This window comes from Anomaloglossus baeobatrachus, chromosome 6 (assembly GCF_048569485.1).
Source record: "Anomaloglossus baeobatrachus isolate aAnoBae1 chromosome 6, aAnoBae1.hap1, whole genome shotgun sequence".
Lineage (NCBI taxonomy): Eukaryota > Metazoa > Chordata > Amphibia > Anura > Aromobatidae > Anomaloglossus > Anomaloglossus baeobatrachus.
The window spans coordinates 537,106,666-537,123,101 of NC_134358.1; the positions used below are offsets into that span (position 1 = coordinate 537,106,666).

Genomic DNA, 16,436 nt, shown 5'->3' on the forward strand with positions numbered 1-16,436 from the left:
GAGCTTTGTTCTCAGCATGAAGCTCCGTAGGAATCAATGGGCATCATGGGACATTACCCCACTGGATTACGCCGGTCTTTTAGAATTCCTTTTGAATTAATACATTGGTAAGGGCCCCAATAACCATGGACCTTCCCAGCATGATAATACCAGCCCCGAGCTCAAAAATAGAGGGGATTCAATTTTTTAACATTTATTTATTTCAGTAATTCCATAAAGTGTGGTCGTATCTATTTTTTTGATAATCAGGCAAGGTAAAGCTGACTGCTGGGAACTGAAGACTGCAGTTGTCTGCTTTAGGCCGGTTTCACACATCCGGCTTTTTGCCGTTTTGCCGGATGCGGCGCTCTCCCGTACAGTTAATACAGTACAGTGACAGCGCTGTAACTTCCGGGTCACATGCGCCGGTCACATGACAGCATGTGACCGGCGCTTGTTGCGCTGTCATTGTACTGTATTAACTGTACGGGAGAGCGCCGCATCCGGCAAAATGGCAAAAAGCCGGATGTGTGAAACCGGCCTTACCTGCTCTGGTTACTAAATATAGGTGGGACCTCACATCATGTTTTTGTTTTTCTTTTATTATTCACAGCAGTGTACAGGCAACTTCCTCATTCAATCAAGTTTACTGATTGGCTGAGCTATAGCCTTTCAACAAACTTTATTAGCATACGAACAACGCCTGAACTCCGACACAAACTTTTTTTTTTTTAAAAAAAGTCCATGTTTGATTTCGAGCCCCGGACACTTAATGGTCGGTATGAACCCCAATTTTACCGTTTGGATTCTATCTTTCTTAGTAGTAAACAATGCAGCCAATACCACACCTGTCAGGTCCAATATGTACCTAGAACCACGAGCAGTTCTGGGTGCATATTACTAATCCCTGCCTAACCGTCCCTGTATACACTAGCATAGATAAAGAGATCTTTAGAAAAAGTATTTCTAAAGATCTTATATCGTATGCTAATGAGCGAGGGAACTAGTCCCTGGGGCGTTATATCCTCTGACTAGTCCGCCCTATTAGCATGTTCGTGTCAAGGGAGGAATTTGGGTGAAGACTGCAACTGTGAAGGTGGTCTGAGCTGTAGTATGTTTGTTTAAACGTAATAAGAATATCTGTGTATGTAAATAATCAAAATATAGATGTAGTTGTATAATAATCTGTCTGTCTATGTAGCAATTGCACAGATCTATTCTGTTCAAAGTTGTTTAGTCATGAAGGGGTTACCAAGGATAAGTGAACAGATATACAAATAATGGAAGTTTTCAAATAATGAGCAAAAGTCTTATCAGTAATGTTCACACGGAAAGAATGTGCAAGGAACAAAGATGTGTTTTACAAGATGCTGTGAGAAATTAAGGAGTGGAGAACTCCCTGTTTAGGTTCAAGGCCAAAGTAGCTTTTCTGTATAATTGGGTGTCTTCAATACACGAGTTCAGTTGATGATGCTGGCTCAAGGAGAACATGTCTCATGTATTCATTGTCTGATACATTGATATATCGGCACTGATATACAGCTAATACGGCACCGTCTCTGTAGTCCCCGCGCTCATTAGCATATGATAAAAGATCTTTAGAAATACATTTTCTAAAGATCTTTTATCTTATGCTAATGTATACAGGGACGGGTTAGGCAGGGATTAGCAATATTTACCCAGGTTCCCTTTAATAACCTCATGAATCGCAGTTGAGGCTGTAAGTGCCGGGACTTCTGGTCATGTCGCTATTACTCAACACTGAAAAACTCAAGAGGTTTTGATAATTTTGTTTCCATTACGTCATCATTTGCAAATCATTAACATGTCTATCCATCCTGTGATTTCCATAACTCCACGACATCTCCTTCTTGATGTTGTAATTTCATTGTTATCCCTCTATCTATCTATCCCTCTATCTATCCCTCTATCTATCTATTATCTATCTATCTATCTATCTATCCTTCTATCCATCTATCTATCCCTCTATCTAGCTATCTTTCTATCTATCTATCCATCCTTCTATCCATCCCTCTATCTATCCCTCTATCTATCTATCTATCCTTCTATCCATCTATCCCTCTATCTAGCTATCTTTCTATCTATCTGTCCATCCTTCTATCCATCCCTCTATCTATCCCTCTATCTATCCCTCTATCTATCCTCTATCTATCTGTCCCTCCCTTTTTGTTTATCTATTTATCCTTCCCTCCCTTTTTTGTTTATCTGTCTACCTATGTATCCCTTTTTGTCTATCCGTCTATCCATCCCTCTTTCAATCTATCCATCCATCTATCCATCCATCCCTCCATTAATCTATCTATATCTATCCTTCTATCCATCCATCTATCCCTCTATCTAGCTATCTTTCTATCTATCCATCCTTCTATCTATCTATCCTCTATCTATCCCTTCCTTTTTGTTTATCTATTTATCCTTCCCTCCCTTTTTTGTTTATCTGTCTTCCTATCTATCCCTTTTTGTTTATCCGTCTTCCAATCCCGCTTTCAATCTATCCATCCATCTATCCATCCCTCCCTTCATCTATCTATCTATATCTATGCTTCTTTATTTATCTGTCTATCCATCTATCCATTCTTCTATCTCTCCATCCTTTTATCCATCTATGTTCTTTTTTGTTCTTACCCATGATTGTGAGGTTTTTCATCTCTACAATGCACGGCCCCCTGTAGCAAATCATTTCTATCTTCATTTGCACAGACCCTCCTACATTAGGGATTATTTTATTCAAAGCTCAACCCTAGATGAGTCCCAGAGTTAATCTGGGACAGCTGTTGTAGCCAGTCGGTCAGCTGGAAATGTGGCTGCCATCCTTTGAAGTCATTTACGTTTTACCATATACTGTTGTAGCAACCACTATAGGCAAAATTCTGTCTCTATATAAAATATGGGCTGCATAGACTTCCATGTGTATTGTATTTTTCCTATGTACACTTGTCTGTGTTAGTTGTTTGCAGCTTTGCCCTCTTCATTTTTTCTTTGCTTGCATTTTATGCATCCAGATTTGGCCACTAGGGGGCAGACTAGAGCATATACAGTATCTGATTATTAGGACAGACAGCATTTCTTCTGAACCACTTGTGTGCTGCACAGAACAATGACGCCATAGTAATGCCAGAATTCTCATTTTGCAAGATTTTATGAAGATTATAAGGTGTTCTCTAACATCTGAAAAAAATTGCAGCAAATGATATAAAAAAAAACAAAACAACTTAAACAAAATATTTTATTGTTTTCTTCCAGGGTGATCTAGTGCTGATGATCGGTCAGGCACATAAGTTTTTGCTGCAGTCAATCAGTGTCCTTGGTGATAATGTGCCATATAATGTACCATATTTAAAGGGAAGCTGTTAGTACATTTTTACATATGGAAGCAGTGGTCTGGCTGTAAGTATTCCAAGTGCACTGACACGCCCCCAGAGCACTTGCAGCCTGATTTGCATATGGCTTCTATGCTAGATTTCTCGTGACTGACACATCAGAACTTGACAAAAAATATATTATTTTTATTGGAGGATCAGTGTCTATACAGCAATCCCACTATTTCCATATGTAATAACGTGCTAAAAGGTTCCCTTTAACTCACCTCACTGCGGAACCCCAAGCGATATGTGACTGCTGAAGACGTATTCTGGCCATTAATAGCCAAAAATCGGGCGAATTGCTGGAACATCAGTGCAGAATTGATGTGGGGGGGGGGGGAGGGAAAAATAAAAACTGAGCATTACTCCTTTCTTTTTCAAAATTTGCTTGACTCTCAATTCACTAAACTATCTTGAAAGAGAGTCACATAAAGATGTATTTTCACCTTGAGAGATTATGTTGCAGCTGCCTCCTTTACAAGATGTGATGGAGAGGGAGAAGGAATGTATGGACAAGCTGGGGAGAAAGTAGAAGCAGGAGGTCTGTGTGACTGGCTCTTAGGGGTACTTTGCACACTACGACATCGCATGTGCGATGTCGGTGGGGTCAAATCGAAAGTGACGCACATCCGGCGTCACTGTCGATATCGTAGTCTTTTTGGATACGATTAACGAGCGAAAAAGCGTCGTAATCGTATCATCGGTGCAGTGTCCGACATTTTCATAATTTCGCGGCAGCGACAGGTACGATGTTGTTCCTCGTTCCCCTGCGGCAGCACACATCGCTGTGTGAGAAGCCGCAGGAGCGAGGAACATCAGCTTACCTGCGTCACCGCGGCTCACGCCGGCTATGCGGAAGGACGGAGGTGGGCGGGATGTTTACGTCCCGCTCATCTCCGCCCCTCTGCTTCTATTGGCCGCCTGCCGTGTGACGTCGCTGTGACGCCGCACGGCCCGCCCCCTTAGGAAGGAGGCGGGTCGCCGGCCAGAGCGACGTCGCAGGGTAGGTAAGTGCATGTGAAGCTGGCGTAGCGATAATTTTCGCTACGGCAGCAATCACAAGCTATCGCAGCTGCGACGGGGCCGAGGACTATCGCGCTAGGCATCGCAAGCATCGGCTTGCGATGTCGTAGTGTGCAATGTACCCCTAAGTGTTTTAATATCTCACTCCGGTTCTGGATTCACACCTTCACTGCCTAGTACTGCTATGTAATGTCCTCCATGCTGCTGATGTTTCTACTAAGTGTTTTCATTTCTTAGCCCAGTGCTGTATTCACAACTACACTGCTTAGTACTGCTACTTAATGTCTTCATTGATGCTGCTGCTTCTAGTAAGTGTTTTAATATCTCAACCAAGTGCTGGATTCACATCTACACTGCTGAGTACTGTTATGTAATGTCCTCCATGCTGCTGATGTACTTTCTCAGCCCAGAGCTGGATTCACAACTACAATGCTTTGCACTGTTATGTAATATCCTCCATGCTGCTGCTTCTAGTAAGTGTTTTAATATTTCAGCCCAATGCTGGATTCACAACTACACTGATTATTACTGCTATGCAATGTTATCCATGATGCTGCTGCTTCTAGTTTTTTAATATTTTCGCCCAATGCTGCATTCACATCTACACTGCTTAGTACTGTTATGTAATGTTCTCCGTGATGCTGCTGCCTCTAGTAAGTGTTTTAATATCTTAGCCCAATGCTAGATTCACCACTACAGTGCCTAGTACTGCTATGTAATGTCCTCCATGATGTTGCTGCCTCTATTAAGTGTTTTTGTCATGTCCCCCCCGGAGTCCGCCTCTGTGACTTCTGCTCCGATCACCAGGCGACATTGTGTTCCCACCGTGGATGGTGATGGGAGAGGAGTCAGTGCAAGTGGCTTTGGTGAGCGCAGGCTCTGGTCATCCACTAGGCTGGGTTTCCCTGTGACCTGCAGTACCACTGGCTGACTGTAGGTGGCGTGTGTCTCCCAGCTGAAGTTTACCATCATTCAGCTGCAGCCAATGGGAAGACACCACACCCTTCTTATTCCCCCTCCTGTCACGTGACCACTGCCAGAGATAGTTCTGTACTCCTGGTTCATGTGCTGTTTGTATTTTGATTACTGTGCGCGGACCTTTGCTTGTTTCCTGACTACCCTCCTGCCTGTCATTTTTGTACCTTGCTGCCAGTTCCGGATTTGACCTCTGCTTTGTCTCCTCACTACGCCCTTGCCTGCCGATTCTGTTCCTGTTTAGCATCTCCTGGTTTTTGCCCCTGCCTGACTACCACGGACTACGGCCTATCACAGGTGGTGATCTCTGAGGCTCTGTGTAATTCCAAATCCCTGTATAGGGGTTAAAGGGTGGCAGAGTTCTCAAGGTCCTGCTTTGTGAGCGGCTTTCCTCTAGCCTCCCTTTACAGCCCGTCTGTGTCTGTGGCTCCAGGCAGGCGTTACATTTTTAATGTCTCAGCCCAGTGCTGGATTCATAACTACACGGCTTATTACTGCTATGTAATGTTATCCATGATGCGATGCTGCTGCTTCTAGTGTTTTAATATCTCAACCCAATGCTGGATTCACAACTGCACTGCTCAGTACTGTCATGTAATGTCCTCCATTCTGCTTCTTCTAGTAAGTGTTCTATCACAATCCAATGCTGTATTCACAGCTCCACTGCTTAGTATTGCTATGTAATCTCCTCCATGATGCTGCAGCTTCTAGTAAGTGTGATATCTCAGTCCAATGCTGGATTCACAACTACCCTGCTTAGTACTGTTATGTAATGTCCTCCATGATCCTGCTGCTTCTAGTAAGTGTGCTATCTCAGTCCAATGCTGGATTCACAGCTACCCTGCTTAGTACTGCCATATAATGTCCTCCATGCTGCTGCTGCTGCTTCTACTAGGTGTTTTTATATTTCAGCACAGTGCTGGATGCACAACTATACTGCTTAGGAGTGCTATGTAATGTCAGCCATGCTTGCCTTAATGTGTTGTGTATCAGAGACATAATAGAAGCTTGTTCTCCATATGCTCTGCAGCGGAGTCCAGCGAAATGTGACATCTAAATATGGGGCCTCTGCAGTGAAAGCTACTGATAAATGCAGAATATTATTCCCCATATACAGATATGACAGAACATTGTGAACCTGACACAACAGGTACTCTATAGGATAATACTTGGGTCGCATATGCCTGACAAATAACTTCTTTGTTTTTTTGCAGTAACCACGTGACTCAGGAGCATAATCATTTCAACCAGAACGTAGAACTAATGAGGGAAGTGAAAGATTTCTTCCTGCAATTAACTTCAAAGCCATCAATGGCACATGCACTGTAAGGAAAGTAATGAGAAACAGTTGGGTATGCTGCAGGAAATGTCTGCCCTGCAATCACATTCTCCTTATACTCTACACAGCAAGAGCCCATGTCCATGGCTGCGGAACAGATGCATGGGTAAGGCTGGTTTCACACTACAGTTTTTTAACATGCGTCCTGAACGTTTTTTTAACGCAAAAAACGGATCCAGTGCAAATGCGTTTTCATTTCAATGCATTTGCAATGGACTCGCGTCAACATGCGTTCACCTGCGTTTGCGTGCGTTATAGTGAGGATCCAGCGACTTGCAGCTTTTTAACTTTTTTCAAAAACGCTACTTGTAGCGTTTTTGAGCTGCGTCCAAATACTGCAAATTGCTGGATCCTGACTAAACCGCACGCAAACACATGGGAATGGTGGTATACTGATAAACAGGATCCTGTTTGGCCAGAAACCAGCCTGGCGTGATCACAGTCTCTCTCTCTTCTCTCTCTCCTCCTTCTCCTCTCTTCTCTCTCCTCTCTCCTCTCTCCTCCTCTCTTCTCTCTCTCCTCTCACCCCCTCTCCTCCTCTCTTCTCTCTCCTCTGCTCTTCTCTCTCCTCTCTCCTCTGCTCTTCTCTCTCCTCTCTTCTCTGCTCTTCTCTCTCCTCTCTTCTCTGCTCTTTTCTCTCCTCTCTTCTTTGCTCTTTTCTCTCCTCTCTTCTTTGCTCTTCTCTCTCCTCTCTCTTCTCCTCTCTGCTCTCTTCTCCTCTCTTCTCCTTTCTCCTCTCTGCTCTCTCCTCTCTGCTCTCTCCTCTCTTCTCTTCTCTCTCCTCTGCTCTTCTCTCTCCTCTCTTCTCTGCTCTTCTCTCCTCTCTTCTCCTCTCTGCTATTTTCTCCTCTCTTCTCCTCTCTCCTCTCTGCTATCTCCCCTCTGCTCTCTCCCCTCTGCTCTCGCCTCTCTTCTCTCTCCTCTCTCCTACTCTCTCAGTTCTCATCTCCTCCTCTCTTCTCTCCTCTCTTCTCTGCTCTTCTCTCCTCTCTCTTCTCTTCTCTCTCCTCTCTTCTCTGCTCTCTTCTCTTCTCTCTCCTCTCTTCTCTGCTCTCTTCTCCTCTCTCCCCTCTGCTCTCTCCTCTCTTCTCTCTCCTCTTGTTTCCTCTCTTCTCTCTCCTCTCTCTTTTGCCCCCAGCTGCATCTGAATTTCCAGTCTGTCATGTTCAGTTCCCCTCACTCCCGATCACATGACTCCAATAACCGCCCATAAACTTCATGTGACAGGATCCTGTAAAATATTTGCATGTGTTTCTCTTTGCAAAAACAGGATCCGCTTTTGCAGCAAAAACGTTCATGAGGCATGTTAAAAAAACGCAGTGTGAAAGCAGCCTAATATGGCCAATACGACACCTCTGTGCTCCCTCAATTTTATATGGAGAATCAAGAATGTCTTTTCCTATATCACGGTGGAAGAATTTTATGCAAAATTTAAAAATGGTGACAGGTTCTCTTTAAAGTAGCCAGTACAGTAGGACAATAATTACTTTTTTTCCCCCATTCTTTTCACTGAAGCACTGTTTTTTTTCTATTTAGATACTATGTTTAAGCAGAAGCTCACCAAATGCTAACTATCCTGCTATGCGCCCACGCTGAGTATTTGGAGCAAAAAAGTTCTGCATCTACTAGCAGAAAAATGCAACAATAGAGTTTAAAAGGATTCAGCTAGTCAGTTTTAGACCTAATGGAAAAGAGAAGAAATAACTGGGTAGAAGGGCAAAATGAGCAATTGTAAGTACACAGTGCTATATAATATGATGACTGCCATATATTACAAGGATAAAACTTTGATGGGAGTGCTTCTTTAACAACAGAAAGTCTTTTACGCAGGTAAAAGTTGCAAAGACATAACAGATAACTGGCATCAGACCGGATGGTATTCACATTTGACCCGGATTGAGTTTTCACATAGTTAGTTATACATGGCAGTGCTTGACATTTTTTCTTCTCACAATCATAAAGATCTTTATCAGCAGACTCCATCTTTAATACTTTCTTCACGCCGATTGCAGCAGATACCTTTTCAGATGCTTCCCTGAGGCAACACACAGACTTCCTTCTGTTATCACCTCACAACCCACCACTAACGGTTCGATGTCTTCCGGCCCTTCCTTGAGGTTCCCACTAATTGCTAACCATAAGTCAAACTTTCTTCCAATGACTAAAGCTAAGTTTACGCCAAAATCTATAATATTTTCATGATATCGGCTAAAGTTATGCACTCCCTGACAGAAGTTCTGTCGCTTATGTAGATAAAAGCTTATAACCTGACTTTAAATTCATCCATTGGTTTTATAAATTACTCTTTTGAAAGCTGAAACCCTCCCAAATTTGGTTTATGTTATGAAAATAAAGTTGCTGCAAAGCTGAAATATTGATCATTTAATGAACACAGAAAGGTCAGATTTTGGCAAGACAAAAGTTTTGTCGCCCACAGAAAGTAATGTGAAATTCAAACAAGTAATTAAGTTCTAATACAAAGATATGTTGCATAACATTGGTGAATGAAGTTGTGGTGCTATTAGAGCCATATTTAATATTTTGTGTGACTTCCATGAGCTTGAAGGACTGCGTCCATGCGGTTCAACAATGATTCATACAATTTATTGATGAAGTCATCAGGAATAGCAAAGAATGCAGTCTTACATGCCTCCCAGAGGTCATCTAGATTCTTTGGTTTTGTCTTCCAAGCTTCCTCTTTCATCCTACCCCAAACATGCTCAATGAAGTTCATGTCTGGTGACTGGGCTGGCCAGTCCTTGAGCACCTTGATCTTCTTTGCCAGGAGGAACTTTGTTGTAGAGATGTATGTATGAAATGGAGCACCATCCTGCTGCAGAATTTTATCCCTTTTATGATTGGGAATGTAAGAGGTAGCTAATACTTCTTGATATTTTAGGCTATTGATATTGCCTTCCACCTTGCAAATGTTTTGGACACCCCCATACTGAATGTAACCCCAGACCATGATCTTTCCACCACCAATCTTAACTGTTTTCTGCATCCATAGGGGCTCCAGTAGGTCTCCTGCAGTATTTGCGTCGGCTGTGGTGTAATTCAACTGAAGATTCATCAGAGAAATCCACCTTCTGCCACTTTTCTAGCGTCCATCTGTTTAGCAGGCTGTGGGACTTGGCACATGCCATACGGTTTTTTATTTGCCTTTTGTTTAGTGCTGTCTTCTGGGCACTGATTCGACCATGGAGGCCATTTCGAGACAGAATCCTACAAACTGTTCTAGTTGACACAGGGACTTGAGGTGACCAGGCCTGTTGGAGCTCTGCTGCAGTGGAAGAGGGGCTGGCTTTGGATTTTCTAACCAACAAACGTTCCTCCTGAGCAGTTGTCTTTCGGGGTGTGACGCACCTGGGCTTGTCAAAAACATCTCCAGTCTCTTCAAATCTTGTTTTAATTCTTTGTACTTAACCCTCAGACACATTAAAGGTGCCAGCCACCTCTGCAGTGGATCTGGTCTTCAGCCTCTTGATAATCAAGGCTTTGGTCACAGGGTGGATTTTTGGCATGTTGTCATAGGTCAAGTTGCAGTTCAACTGAAGGTCTGGGGAACTGTTTTTTTTTTATACACAACCACTATTTAACCGATCATTTAGTGAGCACAGGTGAAGATGTAAACTAGAATTGGGTGCATTATATGACAAAGCGACAAAACGTTTGTCTTGCCAAAATCTGACCTTTCTGTGCTCATTAAATGATCAATATTTCAGCTTTGTAGCAACTTTATTTTCATAACCTAAACCAAATTTGGGAGGGTTTCAGCTTTCAAAGAAGTAATTTATGAAACCAATGGATGAATTTAAAATCAGGTTATAAGCTTTAATTTACATAACATGGATGAGCGACAAAAACTTCTGTCAGGGAGTGTATTTATAAAGTTGATTATGTGAAACACAGATTACAAAAATTGTGTAACGATCCCGAGCAATAATATATTACCAATATACAATGTAACGCTTTACTCATGCAGGTGTTTTTTTAATCCGCACTCCCCAGCCGCATTGGAGGGGAAAGACCTTGTAGCGTTCTACTTTCACCGCCTCTTATAGGGCGACTCCTACTGGCCAAATGGTGGTATGACAATAATACAATCCTATCATGTATTACACAGACGTAGAACATTATAACTCCCAACATGATCTGACCTCTGCACAAATAATCTTCTATAATAAGCTTATGCACTTATATATCCCTAGAAGACACTCCTCCTATACAGCCACATTGCCATATACTATTAATCATCAATCACCAATATCTATATATCTATATATATATATATATATATATATATATATATATATACAGTATATATATGGGCACATATGTGCACACTGACACTGCAGGGAGCCAGTCTGGTGTGTGCACATTTATTACGTGGCTTCCGAGCAGGGCAGGCACATGGGTAACAATATCATGGATGGGAAGACCATGACGGTGCTGTTGCTATGAGGCATCAGCATCTGCAGAGTCCGGCGAGAGCGCACCACGGTAATGACAACTTCACATTCCTTCCGTCTTATTTCAGTCTATGAAAGCCACAGGTTAGTGGCATATTACACTGCACCCGATACATATTATACACCGATACAGCCAGGAAATATCACATTGTAGGCGGAGAGGTAATATACAGCATCGTAATGGAGCGTACGTGTCAGATAAAGGCTTCTACGGAGCTGTAAATGTTATCTAGATAAATAAATATATTTGTAAATATAGAATGACTTTGGTTATACAAAGATAGATATAAGAGTGATGAATAGATGGATAGATAGCTAGATAATGGATAGATAGATAGATAGATAGATAGAGGGATGGATGGCTGGACAGATAGATAAATAATGGATAGGTGTATAGATAGATAGATAGATAGATGGATGGATGGCTGGATAGATAGATAGATAAATAATGGATAGGTGTATAGATAGATAGAGAGATGGATGGATGGATGGATAGATAGATAGATAGATATGGGATGGATAGATAGACAGATAGATACATAGCTAGATAGATAAATTAGATGGATAGAAAGGTAAATAGGTGAAATGATTGATAGATAATGGAAAGATATCAGATAGATGATATACAGTAAATAGATGGATAGATAAATATAAGATTATTAATGGATACACAGCTACAGTAATTAGGCAGATGATTGATAGATAATGAGATAAATCAATTGAAAGGTTAATTAATAGATATAGAACTATATACATATAGAAATGAAGATTGATGGATACATCGATAAGAAATAGATAGATGGATTGAGAGATAGATTTACCGTAGATAGATGTAGTGATAGATAGATAAATAGAATGATGGATGGATGGAAAGCAAGATAACAGATAGATAGACAGATGATGGAAGGATAGGTAAAAGACAGAAGGATAGATAGATAGATAGAGAGATAGATGGATGGATGGATAAATAGATAGATATCCAACCATTTGCTTCTTAGTGTTATATTAATTCCATTGACCCCGATGACACATGGTGTAAGTTTTCATGAGTATTGTGGACAATTTGAAATTAGCCATGATAGATAGATAGATGGATAGAGGGATAGATAGATAGATAGATAGATAGATAGATATTGGGATCGATAGATCGAGGGATCGATAGAGGGATAGATGGATAGATAGAGGGATGGATAGATAGAGGGATAGATAGATAGATAGAGGGATGGATAGATAGAGGGATAGATAGATAGATAGATAGATAGGTAGATAGAGGGATCGATAAATAGATAGAGGGATGGATAGAGGGATAGATGGATAGAGGGATGGATAGATAGAGGGATAGATAGATAGATAGATTGATAGATAGAGGGATGGATAGATAGAAGGATGGATAGATAGAGGGATAGATAAAGGGATAGATAGATAGATAGAGGGATAGATAGATAGATAGATAGATAGAGGGATAGATAGATAGATAGATAGATAGATAGATAGATAGAGGGATGGATAGATAGAAGGATGGATAGATAGAGGGATAGATAGAGGGATAGATAGATAGAGGGATAGATAGATAGATAGATAGATAGAGGGATAGATAGATAGAGGGATAGATAGATAGATAGAGGGATAGATAGATAGAGGGATAGATAGATAGATAGATAGATGGATAGATGCATAGATAGAGGGATAGATGGATAGAGGGATAGATATGTAATATATTTTTCAGAACACAATCTCTATGAATACAGATATAGGAAACATTTGCGGTAAATTCGCACATCACCAAAATCGCCATCCACTTGATCATTAATGACAGAGGAGACATTCTGGGATGACCACCCCTAGGTAACCATTAAACTTACATAGGAAACCCGTACTCTCCGGCGATGTCCCAGTCCACAGCACTGCATGGAGAGGAGGACGGAGGGATGCCATCAGCACTGGACTCCTGTCTGGATCACTTTTCCCTCGGAGACATGCTCCTCCATGACTCGGAGACGCGGCTTCACCCGACAACAAGTCACCAAAGTCTCCACTGAGCCATATATTAAAAAGCCAAGAGGCTGCGTCTGCAATGTAGACAGAATGTGTCTCCCACATAGGACGGATCCTCGGATGCCACAGACGTGTTTACAAGGAGCATGGTGTCCTTACCGGTGCAGGGGGGTAGTATTGTTACTCTGCTGTGCACGCTTAACGCTGCAATGCATTACTCCCGATCTTTATTATCGGCAATGTCACCAATATTGTCCCCGGGATTGTGGATGTGGGGGATCATATTCTCTGCTGAGGCTGCATGTATAGATTCACAAACACACACAACCTGTCACCCCCATCCCTGAGCACAGACAGAGCCCAATCACTGACCATTTCTTCTGAGCCTCAACATACAGCCTTACGCTGGCTGCATCCATTGGATTATTCGAGCACCCTCCGAACTGGCTGCCTGCGCTACGTGCCTCACATGAATCTGCAGGCGGCATTGCTCGGCGGCCTTATTACTCTCACTCTCGTGCTGTTGCAGTTATATGTTGTCAGCTCGCCGACTGCATGCCAGCATTAACCCTCTAATGGCCAAGAGGGAGATAAGTGCCTGTTCTATGTGCATAGCGGTCCATGACCTGCAGTAACAAGATGACTGCATGTAGTGTGTCAGAATATAAAGGATGTCATGGTGTCTGTCTTGTCTCCTAATCACCTTTAGGCACTTGTAATATGAGTGCACCTAGTTAACGATAATGGCAGCTGCTTGGTGCAACTCCTCCTATTATTATGTGACACCCCTGACTATATCAGGGTGTCACAGGGGACTGCATCCTCTCTTTCTCTGCTGGAGGACCTACCCCCCATGGTTCCAGGTGGTTCCTGAAAACCGGTATCACTCACATCAGCACCACAAATCCCAACCACACCTCACATCATGACCTGTCAGACACACCAGTGGGTTGGTCTAGCTGGAAAATGGCCACCCACCTAGGGGTCAGGCAGACTGGTGGGAGGCGAGGAAGTCAGTTAGAGTTTCAGTTGAGAGAGAGAGAAGAGTAGTAGCTCCCAAAAAGTGAGGAGCTGGGAGTTGTAGCTCCCAGCAGTGACCTAGGTTGGGTCGCAGACGGTGGTCCGGGACCGGAGTCGTCGGAGACCCAGTCGCAGGGTATTGGAAAGGGGTGCCCTAGCTTAGTTTTGGAGAACAGTTGGCACCAGAAAGTCCAGTAACCGGACGGTACCGAGTACGGCGGAATACAGTACCCTACATCAGGGAAAGGCTTCAAGCGCCTTGATAATTAACCTGTGGAGGATAGTCTCTTTATAAACTTTCCCAAGAGCTCAGAGATCGAAGGCATCAGCACAACGAGGGGGATAGGGCTTTCCAGCTTATGCGACCCACTGAGATCCCAAGTGTCAGCCATCGAGAGCATAGCTCCCCTACACATAGGGAGTGGGACCCTGACAGCTTCAGGCCAAAGGGTCACAAGAACAACTAAAATTGTGCACGGAGGCAGGCTCCGGACCATTAAAGTGATACCGGTGGGAGCGGACACCCGGACGGGCTCCTCGCAGTTGCAGTGGTACCCAGAAACTTTGGTTTAGTACAGTGTGTGAGTCTGCTTCATTGGCTGCATCTAACATCACAACAACCTGAGTGAGTACACTGCCCCTCTCCCTGCATCCCGCCTGTCCAGCAAGCCTGCACAGCATCATCCACCATTCCTGCAGAGTCTTGGGGCCTCCCTACTTGCGGAGGGAACTGTCACCTAGCTGCCCCCACATCATCTGCCCCGGTACTCCCCTCAGCAACGGCGGTACTCCCTTATTACTGCACCCTGCAGGTGGCGTCACAAACTAATCCCCTGTAAAAACCCCTTTTCAATTAAGTGGCAGCTGAGCCCCGGGACCGGGGACCCTCGAGCCACAGCAATCCTGGATCCGAGCAGTTCACCTGCTGAAGGGGTGGCACAATTACAGTTGCTTATATAGCACCAACATATTCCGTAGAACACTATAGACATCCTCATCACCATCCCTATTAAAACTCACAATCTAAGGGGTACTTTGCACACTACGACATTGCAAGCCGATGCTGCGATGTCGAGCGTGATAGTCCCCGCCCCCGTCGCAGCAGCGATATCTTGTGATTCCTGCTGTAGCGAACATTATCGCTACGGCAGCTTCACATGCACTCACCTGCCCTGCGACGTCGCTCTGGCCGGCGACCCGCCTCCTTCCTAAGGGGGCGGTGTGACGACATGGACACTCAGTGCAGAGCATGGGTTAAAGTTTCTTAAAATTCAGCCAGACGTATTGTTCTTCTGTGTGTTAACTCATGTTTGCTAAACTATTGTTTGGGACCAGACCCTTCGGAGCAATCATTGTAATGTAGTTGTGTATTGCTAATCTAATGTAAATTACCTTAGTAGGCATTGTCTAGTCTGTGACTTGCAGACTACATGTAGATATCCTCAGTCTTTCTATCCACATCATTTAAATGAACATTATCCATGCAGCTTGAAATTCATCCAATAAGAGAAGCAACCTTGTACAACCAATCCGCTGAGGGCACAGTTTATCCTAAGGGAAGGTTATGGCAAATAAAAGGGATTTCTTTAAGTCACCAATAGTTGTTGGATGTCGCATGATCCAGTCTAAGCTCTTAGGAGCTGGCTAGGGGATCATAACCAGGATACCTTGTGGACTCGGTCTAGGGACTTTTGCTCCGACTAGAGGAATACTTGGCTACATGACTTCAAACCAAAGACTACTTAAGGAGGAAACCCAGGTTGGGACAATCCAGTCACCTGGTACAGACTTTGCAGACCTCAGCCAGCTTCCTAAATCTGGCGTTATTCCAGTCTCGGTGGGTGCCCGTCAAAAGCGGGGTGCTGCTGGATTGGAGTAAATAACCCTGGAACCTCTGAGGCATGGACATTCTAATGCCTGGTGAGCCAGCGGAAGGGTGAGACTCTGTTGCCTGTTACATTTGTGTGTTTTGCTGGTTATGTGTTATGTGCCGTTAATATTTTGGGGATCCACTAAAGTCTTAATATTGTGATTCCCTTTACCCTGTGTTGTCTGAGTAGTGTTCCGCCCATGGTTAAGGAGGTCGTGAGTTCAGTTGGGATGAGCCCTGAGCCACGTTGTCTTTCTAAAGGCGGCTGGGCCAGCGGACAAGAGCACCCACTGAGCCCCGTGTTTCCACAGGCGGGTCGTGCGGCATCACAGCGACGTCACACAGCAGGCGGCCAATAGAAGCGGAGGGGCGGAGATGAG

General features: G+C 43.5%; 1 protein-coding gene across 3 annotated transcripts in view; it reads right to left on the reverse strand.

Moving 5' to 3' along the window:
• The window catches only part of CACNB2 (calcium voltage-gated channel auxiliary subunit beta 2), a 462,222-nt gene that overhangs the window by 276,024 nt on the left and 169,762 nt on the right, over nucleotides 1-16,436 (reverse strand). Inside the window, exon 1 of one of the 3 annotated variants that reach the window (XM_075315587.1) lies at nucleotides 13,034-13,621. The exons of the other annotated variants lie outside the window; for them this stretch is intronic. Coding sequence (XP_075171702.1) covers nucleotides 13,034-13,081 — 48 coding nt within the window. The 5' untranslated portion in view covers nucleotides 13,082-13,621. Of the gene's footprint in view, nucleotides 1-13,033; nucleotides 13,622-16,436 lie in introns of those variants that run through there. 3 annotated transcript variants of the gene reach the window in all.